Consider the following 13,507-nt stretch of genomic DNA (forward strand, 5'->3'; position numbering starts at 1 on the left):
TTGTACTAGGTACCTCGTTGATGGTGATATCTACAATGATAATCGGTTTGCAAAATGTGGCTATGGCTGACTTATGCACCAGGATGGTGTTGTACGACAAACCCTCCATGTTGTGCAAGTAGCCTAGGTATCTGGCCAATTCCATTGGTTGACGGCTATTATGATCCATTAGGTTCATGTTACACCATGTTATTGTCTTCCATTTGATCCAAGCTGGTTGTAAGTTGTTAGAGTCGAAGGCCGCCATTTGGAAGCAAGGAGTGCCCTTTCTTCCACCATTCAATTTGATGTTATTTCCCCCTACCCGAAATTTACCATAGTTAAAGGGACAGGTCCTGGGTCCTTGGAGGTGGACGGTTGGTCTCCATACCTACTAGTGTCGTATGTAGGTGAGGCATTGTATAAGGAGGTACTGTCGCCCTTTTTCGTAAGTCCACTTCCCAAAAGCATTGTTTCCAGCTCGGTGCCACTAGTAAGTACTTCCCTTTTGCTGAGTTCAGGTGCGCTAGGACTCGTGAAAGTAAGTTTGGTGGGGGGAATATCCACGCAAGTCCTATACTCGGCTGAAGGCGTCGTGAAACAGCGCACCACTGTCTGTAACGTCTCGTGACACATACGTTGCAACGACATGTGCTGTTTCGATTGCGAATAAATCCACCTCGGAAACACCCCATCTTTGAAACAGGGGGATGGTTGCGGTGTTGATGAGATGCCACTCGGGAATGAGTTGTCTGCGGGAGAGATGATCTGCCACACAGTTGTAATTTCTGCGGAAGTATTGTGCAGTAAACGTGATGTTAGCTCGACTGGTAAATACTAGTATCTGTCGGCATAGGTTTAGGAGGTGACAGATTTTGTGCCGGCCTCGTTGTTGATGTATGCCACCACTGTTTTGTTGTCTGTCTGCAGAAGCAGATCTGATCCTATGATTGATTGTACCCGAGATTGAATTGCAAACATTTCCTTCATGTTGGAATGCCATGCCATGCTAACTGGTCTTGTTCCCACGTACCTGATAGGTGGTGTTCTTTCAGTTGGGCTCCTTAGCCTGTGTCGGCTGCGTCTGTCGTCAGGAAGTGATTGAATGTCGTTCTGTGTGTCAACTATGAGGAGCCTATCACCTGGAGCCACCACATGATGTCCTGTTAGGCCTGTGGTGGGATTGTCGCCTATTGGCGAGAATGTCACCTCGACAATATTGATGACTGGAGCTTTGTAGCCGTCGGCAATGCAACCTTCCTCGTGGAGGTAGGATGCGAAGTTAAGTCGCCCCCAGAAGGGATTGAACATGTGCTTGCCTGAGGGACCAACTGCCTTTTTGTACCTGCGTTGTGTCAAATCTGAGGATCCTATCGCCTAGGGCCACCACATGATGCCCTGTTGGGCCTGTGGTGGGATTGTCATCAATTGGCGAGGATGGGACCTCGGCCATATTGATGACTGGAGCGTTGTAGCCATCGGCAATACAACCTTCCTCGTGGAGGTAGGGTGTGAAGTTGAGTCGCCCCAGAAGGGATTGGATATGTGTCTGTCTGAGGGACCAACTGCCTTTTTGTACCTGCGTTGTCAACTCTGAGGATCATATCGCCTAGAGCCACCACATGATGTCCTGTTGGGCCTGTGGTTGGATTGTCATCAATTGGCGAGGATGGGACCTCGGCCATATTGATGACTGGAGCGTTGTAGCCGTCGGCAATGCAACCTTCCTCGTGGAGGTAGGATGTGAAGTTGAGTCGCCTCAGAAGGGATTGGATATGTGCCTGTCTGAGGGACCAACTGCCTTTTTGTACCTGCATTAGCAGATGGTGACGGAGTGCTACACACTTCTCCGGCGACAGAAACCTCCGCTTGTGTGTGTCCCACGTGATGTCCAGGAACCCTCATTGGCTTGGCTTCAGACAGGGTCTTTTAATATTAATTAACCACCCTAAAGACTGTAGGAAGGTTATCCTGTATTCCACCTGAACCGAGACTGTTTCTCGGATTGGTTGGCCACTAAGAAGTCGTCTGGTAAGTGAATATTCTCAGCCATTCTTTCGTAGGAATTCGGCGACCCAATTGGTCAGGGATGCAAACATAATCGGAGTGGCTGACAGCACGAACGGAAGACACATGAATTGTAGGAGCTCCTCTTGGTAGGCTAGTCAAACGAATCGACGATGTTGAGAAGCCATGGGTACCTGGAGGTATGCCTGGCTTAGATCTATGATTACTAGCCAGTCTTCTGTTTGTAAGACGGCTGGAACCTTGTAATGGTGAATTAGTTAGAATGGCTTTGGCTGTAGAAACGCATTCAAACGCTTTTGGTTGAAAACAGGGCATAGGGTCCCGTTTTGTTTCTTGATCAGCAACAGGGTTGAGAGAAAACTGGGGGTTGGACCCGCTTCTTCTAGAACCCCTGAGTTCTTTAAGTCCTCAATCTCGAGAGTGACCTCTGCTGATTGTTGCGTTTGAAATTCTTTCCGTAAAAGTAAAGAAGGTCTTACCAATGGTGGTGTCCGCACAAAAGGTGTCGGGCTACGGCTTTTATTTTTTTTTTACCAATGTTGGGGGGGGGTACACTACGCCATCCAGCTCCCCGAAAGTCTCCTAGGCGGCCCCCAATGTTGTTGGTCGTCCAGATGCGGTCACCTCCGCTTAGAGTACGAATCCCTGGTAGAGCCCGTACCTCCGATGGAGAACTCCCTTCCCACAGGACGTGCCTCCCGAGTGAAGGTATCCTTTCGGTAAGGATCTGTTGGGAAAACATCGTATTCTGGAGGGCCGCGATGGTCCTCTCCGTCAGATGGTTTGCTGATGACGAGTGGTCGCACCGACGCAACTTGTCATATAGACCAACTCTACGACCGTAGGGGCCGCCAATAATTATTTTTTGGGCGTTGTGCCACTCCTTGCCGGTCCCCCTGCTGAAATAAGGTACGTAACGAGGATACCTCAAACATCAGCATCTTAATCGACGCTCGTACGTTGAACTTTTCCTCCTGTAGCAGTCCTGCTTCGCCGTCTGATGTCCATTGCTTTTAGAATATCCTCCTCACTTCAGATGTTGCGCCACAATCACTGATCACTTAACGTTCACTTAACTATCACTTAACGTTCGTTCAAGATATTTTTTTTAATAGTTAGAATGAACTGTCAGCGCAACATGTAAACTATAAGAAAGCCAAATCCATAATGAAAACAAAGGAATGCCAAACTCCCTACATAAAAAAGGCAAGCGGGTATGACCAGTAAATAAAAAGGGGAGAATGACCAACGAAAAGAAAAAGGAAAATAAATTAGTAGAATATAACCTCACGCGAAGAAGAAAGAGCAAACCCTATCTCAAGGACTTCAAAGTCAAATTCGAATAATACCCAATATTATAAAGATAAAAAAATGGATGATACACTATTACGATTTGATTTTTAATGCGCCTATCAAAAATATGGCACCCACCTGAGGAAATTAGATCGTTTGATGACACGCTTTTGCCAAATAACGTCTTTATTAATATGTAGATACCTAATAATTTACAATAACTGTTTTACATAATGAGACTATACAATAGGTATTTAGGCAGGTAGGTAGGTAGGTATGTAGGTACATAGATTATAAATAAACGACGTTTTTGTTTGCTTAGGTTGTCATGGCGATTTTCTGTTTTTATTAAATCGGTACCTTCAACCTGCCACACGATTGTTTTTATATAGAGATATTGATACTTACCTATTGAATTAAATTGAATTAACAAACCATCAAGCACAATAACATAAGATTGGATTGCTAGGGCATCATTAGAAATGGGGAAATGGAGTAGGCAAGTCTTTTCTACCATACCACGAGAGGTGCCCTGGTTTGTAGAGTCTCCTTTGGCAAGGAATGATACTGAGGCTAAGAAATGGGCACACAATAGGCAAAAGATTTGAGGTCTTCATGGGAAGAAGCGAATAGCAACTCTGCGATGAATGTCATGTTTTAGAGGACATTGTACATATAGCACTACAATTATTACCTAAATATGAACTGACAGCTTACAGAGTATAGCTGCGAATTGCGGATAACTATGAGAATGTCGACGAATTGAAGAAGTGTCCTGGCGGTGGGTAAGACGGAGGAGCTAGGCAAAATTGTAAAGTTATTTAACAGAATAGGAGTGTGGACCTGATCGACGGTTCCCCATCTAAAAGAGAAGAGGCGATATGACAGTGATTCGCAGTCAAAGCCTCGATAAAATCAAAAAAAAAAAAATATATTTGATTGCAAATATTATCGGTAAATAATTATTAGAAAAGGCGAACAGCGAAATAAAGCGTCAAATAAAGTAATTATATTTCTATAGAAAGCATCGTACCTATATTATCTATGATTCAATTAGTCCTGAATTAGTCTATGGATTCTTTCGCACAGTATAATTATACACATAGATGCTGTTCTGTGACGCGTTTTTATTTTATATGTATTATAATGAATGTAAAACGTGAACCTGATGTTTTAGGGTATGGTGCTGAAGGTCAGGACTGGTGTGATGAGCCATTATTCCAATCGAACAACCCGCACGACAGCATTCACATAAAACAAGAGAATGCCGACGATGAGACTTGCCCTTTTGAGGTTAGTTTTTCGACGAAATAATATTAATTATTGTGAGTTCGGTGCTCGTGACTGGTCGTCCGCCGTCTTTGGCTGTCAGTCGCCATCGTTGAATTCTGCTATCTTTTTGTCATCGGATTATAAGTACGCGGTCCATGAAATGATAGTATTTCTTCAAAAATTATAGGACGTGTTGAAAATGTAAAAATATGCTAACCGGGGAATTCAATTAGTTCCATTTCTTAAAAATTGTGATATTTTTGACGTACTATACTTTTTTCATAGTACGCGGACCAAAATGTACTATAATTATAGTTCGGTTGGCAACACTGCGTTCATTGACAGATGGCAGCGCGCGACGGCGGAGAACTAGTCACAAGACCCGTGAGTTCTAGTATATTTTTCAGATTTGACGGATATAAAACCTACCAATCGTTTTCGTTATTAAGGGCGGACGTGCTCAGCGTGGGTCAAAATGGAACTTTTATTCTATTTTCAAAGCATTATCCTGGACATTCCTCAAACGTTGTAGATAATCTATTTATATAATTTTGAAGCCTTATTATCCTTTATATTTATTTTAAACATTTGATGACTGCATAAAGTATTTTTATTACATAAAATAGTATTCTTTTAAACCTCTCGCTCTAATGTTTTAGAATATAGTCATATTTCAGTACATAAATGTGCAGTGGTGTTAAGATTTTTTACATTTATTAATTTTTAAACGCATTTATAAAACCATCAGTATAATTTATATCGACATTATTATAGTGAAATATTTACGATAAAAAATTATATTGATAATCTCTGTGATCCCAAATTTGACAAGAATTTGGCATTTTATTATTCAAAAAATGGGCAAGAAGAAAGATAATTCTAAAGATACTAATTATAAGCTATGTCTTTGACCATTTAAGTGAGCTCGGGCCCCCAGGCTAGAGCCCTGCCACCCCCCCACCCCTTTGTGGGGGCCAGGCATCTAAGACATCCTATTTTCAATCTTGGGAGTTTAATCAACTATTTGCTTGATTAAGAAAACATCGATATACTTTCTTAAATAATCTTTATTTTTATTTAGAACTCCACGACGGGCGTGTGGACTGTCAAAACGGAGACTGATTCTGAACGAGTTGATTACAAAGTTGAATTTATCGAAGACACAGTGTGCCATATCAAATCTGAGGACACACAACCTGGGTGTTCCAATTCGGACTGCAACCCAGAAAATCAGGTAACCTACACAATACCATAATTCGACCGTGTATAGGAAAAACGGCGTAACCCACACAGAACAAATTTTATAGTAGAGGCAAAAAACGTTTTATGAATGATTTTGGTTTAGTAATAATAAAAAATAGGCATATACATTAGGTGCATGATGATTGATGATTTGGTGTAATATCTTTTCGATCCACTAATAATCAAAGAAGTTATTACAGAAAATCATTAAAATTGAGGGTAAATGCTTTTTTCCTTAAATTAAAACTTAATTAAAGCTTAATTAAAACCAGAATTTTGATAATAAATTGGCATTTGCTGCTTACTTCCTTTTTACCGAACGTGTATTTCGTTGTATACATTGTTAATATCTAATAAAAGCACTTTTCGAAAAATCGAGGTCCTCAATCGAGGTCCAAATCCTAAACACAGTCGAATATTTATTTTAAATACTGCCTATATAAATGGTGGCGAACCTATGGCACACGTACCACTTATTTTGGACGTGAAGATCTCTTCATATAGATTTTATATGTCTGTATAATTTAATATGCTTTTTGTATTATATTTATAATTAAATTTATTTTACTTTATGTTAGTTCTACGTGCTTTTCTCTCCTATGGCACTTTTTATTGACAAACAACTCAGTCAAAACTCTCTCCGGTGCGTGGCGATCATCTGCTCCTGAGACATTACTAGGCGTAAAAAACTGCTAATGTTTCACATCCAAACGTAGGGCCTCATGATACGCTCGATTAAGTCCGAGTATGGTGCGGGGGCTCACTTGAGCGTGGTGAGACTTGTGTATCTGCTCTTGAGACATTACTAGTAGTAAAAAAACAGCTAACTCTTCGAATCCTAACGTAGGGCCTCATGATACGCTCGATTAAGACCGAATGTGGTGTGGAGTGGGTTGGTTTGGAGGGCTCTATGTTTCTGTTTTTGTCTCGAGATGCCCTGCGGTGATTATCTATACAAATGCCGTAGCATATTATCTTAATGGACTTATTCCAATCTAATCAGTCTGAGATCAATAATAAAATTGATATAGCGAGTTGTTTTATATTGGTCAGCTTTTTTTGCTAATTTTACTGTAGACCCATAAAATAATATTATCAAAAGTATGATACAATGGTGTGACATCATCATCATTAGCCTCAATTTATCCACCGCTGGATGAAGACCTCTTTAAGCTGCTTACACTTCTCTCGGGTCCTGTACATTGCGTTGCCACGTAATCTAACTTTTATCATTTCATCTATCCAACGGCCTCTAGGTCTTCCTTCGGACGTTTTGCACTTCTTGGATACTACTGGATGACTAAATTTGTCCTACGATTGTCTCTTCTTCGAGCTATGTGTCCAGCCCATCTCCATTTAAGGCTTTTAATAAACTCTATTACATCGCAAACCCTTGTCTGCTTCCTTATCCACTCATTCCTCTTTTTGTCCTTTCGCGCTATGCCCAGCATACCACGTTGTGCTACTCTAAGTTTCTGGATCTCTCTTTTACTTAGGTTCCATGTTTCACACGCATATGAAATCGCGGGAAGCACACACTGGTTGAACACTTTGCGCTTTAGGCACAGTGGAAGGTCACTTTTGAAGACATTATTCAGGCGGCCAAAAGCACTCCAGCCCAGCTTTACTCTGCGAACAATTTCATTAAATATACATCCATCTATAGACACTTGTTGTCTCGGATAGATGTAGCTTTTCACCTGTTCGAGCTGAGTGCCATTGGTGAGGATCTCTTTTATTATTGTAGGATATTATTTCAAAAATTCAATCTAATCTCTTTTTGGTTTTCAGTTTACTTCAACAAACACCGCATTGGCTAACGATATCAGATTCAAACCGTCGTGCAGGACATTTGAAACTCAAGAGCTCTCAAATAACAGTCAAATTGATGAGAATGACATAAAAAAAGAACTCGAAAAATATGATAAACCGTCAACAAATCCAGAATTAGTACCTGTATTGAATTTAGAAAAAACATTTTTTTTCAAAGAAAATTTTGTTTGTAGTACCTGTTTCAAAAATTTACTATCATCAGAATTACTGAAGATGCACAAGGCATCGCATACAACTGTAACAGGATCATTTAAATGTTATCATTGTGACTACTCATGTACAAAATTCTCTGACATAAAAATACACAACCGGTCTCTTTGTACTAAGAAGCCATTAAAATGTAATATATGTAATTATACAGCGATTAATAATCATGACATGAAATCACATAAAATTACACATTTCAGTGCAAAGACGTATAAATGTGACGTGTGCAATTATTCATGCAATGTCTTTACTGTCATGAAATCACATAAAATGATTCATTCAGGTGAAAAGCCATTTAAATGTATTGAATGCAATTTCTCTTGCATTCAATCCTCTCATATGAAATCACACAAATATACTCATACTGGTGAAAGGCCTTTTAAGTGTGATGCATGTAATTTTTCAACTATACAAGCTTATTTAATGAAAGCACACAAAAAGACTCACTTTGGTAAAAGACCTTTTAAATGTGATAAATGCCATTACTCTTGTGCACGATCTGATACATTGTAAGCACACATATCGACTCATTTTGATGAAAAGCCTTTGAAATGTGATGAATGTCGTTTCTCTACTAAACGACTTTATTCATTGAAATTGCACAAATTGACACATTCTGGTGAAAAGCCATTTAAATGCGATCAATGCAGTTATTCTTGTATAACATCTTATTACATGAAATTTCACAAAATGAATCATTCCGCTAAGAAGCCATTGAAATGTAGTCAATGAACTTAGACACACACTTGAACGCCACATGAGATTACATAAAAAAGGCATTCATCAAATTCCGTCAAATTACGTTTTTATATGTGAATATTGTGTGAACTTTGTAACTGACGAGATTGGTGCTGATGATTGCTTTTCCTTTCACCACTCGCCACGTCTCCACACCCGTTATGCAGGCGTATTCTGTGGCGTAATGATCGTTAAGCGCTCTTTAAAGTTACGCCGAAAGTGTTTCAAGAGCGACTTCCCAAGACTTTGTTTGGCATGCAATAGAGTGTGCATGTTTCCTACTCCGATATACTGTATTACAGTCAATTGTCGATGTCGCAAACTTATTAAAGGCTGAGAGATTTTTGTTCGTAGATACAAGTCGCAATGGTCGACCGGTCCAACTTAGGCTCGGACCGATTTGAAAATATCTTCCCTTTCAACCTACATATGGGGACACTTCCAGAGGATAAGATCGGCATCATGCAATTTGCCACATAAGCAAATCGGCGATTCTATTATGGCACGCTGTCATAGAATGGAGACAAAACCGTGTCCCGATGACTATGAAAAATGTCATATAATTATTACTACATCTCTATTCATGGACTTGCGGCTGCTTGTTCTAGTGATTTCAAGTTTCTATTATATATAGATTCATAAATAAATTGGTTTTTATATACTTTTGTAATGGTTCAAATATACTATATGACGATCGGGCACATATATGCTAAGAGCGGTTTAGTGTCTATGATCATATCTATGCCATTCCGACATATTATACATATATATTGTATGACAGCTATGATATCGTATTTACACCCTGTGACACAGACCGCCAACATAAGAAACGGGTTTTTCGGCATTTATATGACCGATTGTTATAGAGTCTATTTGAGCCATAAGAGGGAATTAACTTAACCATTGCCCACTAAAGAAGGAAGCCGATACATTACACGATAGGTCCTACTTTTTGCCCCTCCCGTTGTCTATAGATGAACTGTCATTGTCTAAAAAGTGCTCATACTGACGCGTCTGTCGTATTCACTCGTCGGAGTATTCTTAGTTTCAGTTTTATTAACGTATCTTGGAGACCATGGAGTTCATCTGACTTAGTGGTTATGTGTTATTAATAATTGGAAGTGACGATCAAAGTAAGTAAACTTCTTCTGTGTATAATAATATCATAATACACTAGGACGTTTGTCAATGTGACAGTCGATTCTAAACGTCAATAACTAATAACTTATTTATACTCTTCAGTCATTATAGAATACCAAACTCTGCTTGCAAGTACGTTATCAATAAATAGTATGACAGTGGACCACTCGTTGCTTGCGCAAAAAGTTGTCCTCAGGGTTTATTAATCTAAATATGGCGGTGACTTAACTATATCGGACTTTAGAAGCTGACTTGTATTAATCTTATGATTAATAAAGCGTGAATCGTGTATCAATTAAAGTAATCTACACACCGGCTCGCGTTTATTATACCGATGACTGAACCAACTAACTATTCTGAAGTCTTAAAGAAGCGATGACTTTGTATGCAATTTCTGTACACCCAAATCTGACAAGAATTATACATTTTATAACTTAGAAAATGGGCCCGATTTACACACTCCATGATAACACCATTCAAATATTGACGATATATCCGACTAATTATGATTTTTACAACGTTTTTATTACCTCGTATTCTTGTTTGTCCACTACAAATCTTGCAATCGATTTTTAACTAACTTCCCGACTAGCTAGACATTTGAAACTTTTAGAATAGGTAGAACAGATACTTTTAGCCATCTTTAAGCAGAATTGAATTAATTTTCAGTTAATTCTGTTTTGTATGGAAAGTTATTTCAGAAGAATCCGTAAAAAGTAAAAGACTATTATTGGTTGCTAAGTGGGTCCTAGCAACTAAATTATTAATATTTACGTGCGTTACTATGGAAATCAAAATAACATGTCATAATGACATTTCAGTATTCTATATTAATTGTTTGTTTGTTTGTTTTTTTTATTTACTTCATATCAAGTACAAGTTTGAGCATATTGATGCTAATAATTCAGCAGAAAATTTAAAAACGTTGTAAGTACTTTTATAAAAAGTTATTTTTATCTTGTGATTATTTTATAATAATTATCGACTCGGGGTGATAATATTTTTTACTTCCTTCATCTCCTTCGATCCCTTCCTCCGTCAAAACTAGCGGTAAATCCGCTTCCAACAGATGAAGAGACCTCGATCGTGTGAACATTTCCAAAATAAATAAAAGTAGAGATAAATATTATCTACACAATATTACGAGTATTATCGAATATTACTAATATTTCTAATGGATTTTCTTAAATTCATTACAATTTAATTCCACCAATTCTCACGGCGGCATCTATTATCCGTCGACCATCTTCTTTTTTAATGTTTGGTCATAGGGACAATATAGAAGGCTGTAGATTTAATGAAAAAACTATTAGATAATTTCATTGTAACTAGATAGAAGGCCCGTTGCTTAAGGCTATACTTCAGTTGAGGCATGGTCTAAAAAGATCGTGGCTAGGCGATGCGCGGATTGTGCAAATGACGCGTGCCGAACGAAATATAATTTGTCATAAAAATCCAACATGCGTCCATTTAATGTTATGTTTATTGTTATATTACTAATAATAAAAGTATATTCATTGACATGTTTTCTTTTTTAAGTACATACGTAAAGTTTTTTAGTCATCTTTACACGATTTAAGAATATTTTCATCTGACTTCATGACAAAAAAAATCGACGTGCGGACACCTCGACTATCGGTCTCCGAGTGGCGACTAGTGAGAAATTTCGTCGCACCTACGGTTGAAAATTCTTTGCCGTTTCACTGAAGTTACCTCTTAAGTCATTGGACAACATTGGTAACGATCAGGCGGCCATTCGATGTAATTAGCATGCTATTTAAATGTTGTCGTGAATTCAGTGGTTACCTATTCAACTTCGTTCGAATACCTTTATTTTTATAGTATGTATATAAGGTGTTTTCAAATTATGTATGTTCCTTTAAGTTTTGTTGATGTAGTTGTACTTGTTTTAAAAGTCTATGCATTTTAATAAATACATCTGATCTTTAAAAATCTATTTTTATTAACGTAATAAAATTATCAACAACAAAAAATACACGCCTTCGATATTGATTTTGTTAAAGAAAGTGCAATATTACTAATGATAACAATAAAAACTTCATGCAAACAAGATTTAAAATATATTTTTTATTCTAAATTTTAATTCAATAAATTACTGGCGTTGTTACTATGAAGGAAAATACAAAACATCTGTACACACTTGCCTCTTAACCCTTTTCAGGTAAATTTAAAAGGATAATAAGATGGACCAAGTCAGATTTAATTTTGTTGTAAATTTTACATGAGTACGAAATTAGCTACACCTCTTTCATTGTATGTGTTATTTCAATATATCTTTTAACATTGTGTAATAAATGTGTTGGTGATTTTATAAGTTTGAAGATATTTTATTTAAAAATATTTTTTACCAAGAATAAGGCCCGTTTCAGACGGGACACCGGTGTCGCGCTCGATATAATATAGGACGCCTTTGTATTCGAATAAAGGTGCCTTTGTATTATGTTTATGTACGCCCCAGAGCTAATAAGTCAACGCATAATTTCGCGTTATAAATTAGAACATAAAACTTGCTGCGGTAATAATAACAAGTATATCGGCGGCTTGAGAATGTAGCGGCCGACGGAAAAGTATACCGGACACGCGTTGACTCATTAGCTCTGGGGCGTTCATAAACATAATACAAAGGCCTCCAATTATATACGAGCGCGACACCAGTGTCCCGTCTGAAACGGGCCTAAGTGTCGCAGAATCCCGTGGTCAACAGTGGCATCAAATTGGCGTCGATTGCCTCCAATGGGATTCGGTGAGACAATATGCTGATCCAACTCTTATCATAGGTTGTATATAATAGTACCTATTTACCTTTTAATAAATGGTACTTTTACCTATGATCTTTATTAGAAACATGTCGAATATATTTGTGAATACCTTATGAGATTGAGTTGCTATTAGTGTTTTATGATTGTACTGCGAAAAGCCATTACGCTTAAAATGCTGTACTATATATTATTATAAACATGTAATTATAGTTAATAAAACAACTACCCTTGTCGTATCATAAAGTTTATCTTGCACAGCCAAAGTACTACCCAGAGAGTCAGAGACCCCACAAGGAGGGGCTGACAGGGATTTAGACTCAGGGCCCGGGCTTAGGGGACCCAGGAGTGGGAGGTCGACCAGTTAGGTTAGAAAAATAGACCATAAATTTGCTTTAATAGGAAAAAAGTGCATTTTAAAATATCTGACTATGCGATGCAATAATTGGATGAGATAAATATGATTGATTACATTAAATAACAATAATTCACTCTATAATTTTATTTTATAACACGCTGAAGTACCAGGCACAGGGTCGCTTCGTGGATACATTTACTTTAGATATTTAAAAAATAATAATCCTAAGTAATTATCTTTTTAATATTAAAATATCTGTGTAATACAATATGGCAATATGAAAGTAATTCTAATAAGAGTAAACGTCAAAGAAAAGAACAGTAAATTAAAATCGAATCCAAAATATGCAAACGTTATTAATAGTATTAATATGTAGTAAAAAATTCAAAATTGGATGAAAGAAACAAACACCAAACTTTGTATTTTATATAATACTAATTTGAAAACCTTCGCAGGTGTGCGCACAACAACTGATAAAAGTTTCATCGCAATCGAATGAATGCTATAGAAACGCATACGGAACAGATAGACAGACACACATTCATTTTTATATATAAAATATAGCCTATAACCTTCGCGCAAGTTCATGCAATAAGTTGACAAAGATTTATCGCAATCGGATGAACGGTATGGCAGCACA

General features: G+C 37.9%; 2 protein-coding genes across 2 annotated transcripts in view; both read left to right on the forward strand.

Moving 5' to 3' along the window:
* The window catches only part of LOC147076245 (RNA polymerase-associated protein CTR9 homolog), a 578,712-nt gene that overhangs the window by 463,326 nt on the left and 101,879 nt on the right, over window positions 1-13,507 (forward strand). The gene's annotated exons all lie outside the window — the stretch shown is intronic.
* LOC147076266 (uncharacterized) lies at window positions 4,380-6,482 on the forward strand. Its single transcript, XM_085940366.1, has 3 exons — window positions 4,380-4,593; window positions 5,654-5,806; window positions 6,393-6,482. Exons 1-3 carry the CDS (start codon window positions 4,447-4,449, stop codon window positions 6,480-6,482), a joined length of 390 nt encoding a protein of 129 aa, XP_085796492.1. The 5' UTR covers window positions 4,380-4,446.

This window comes from Rhyacophila brunnea, unplaced genomic scaffold (genome assembly GCF_057557595.1).
Source record: "Rhyacophila brunnea isolate RB1 unplaced genomic scaffold, BYU_Rbru_1.0 scaffold_13, whole genome shotgun sequence".
Classification (NCBI taxonomy): Eukaryota; Metazoa; Arthropoda; class Insecta; order Trichoptera; family Rhyacophilidae; genus Rhyacophila; species Rhyacophila brunnea.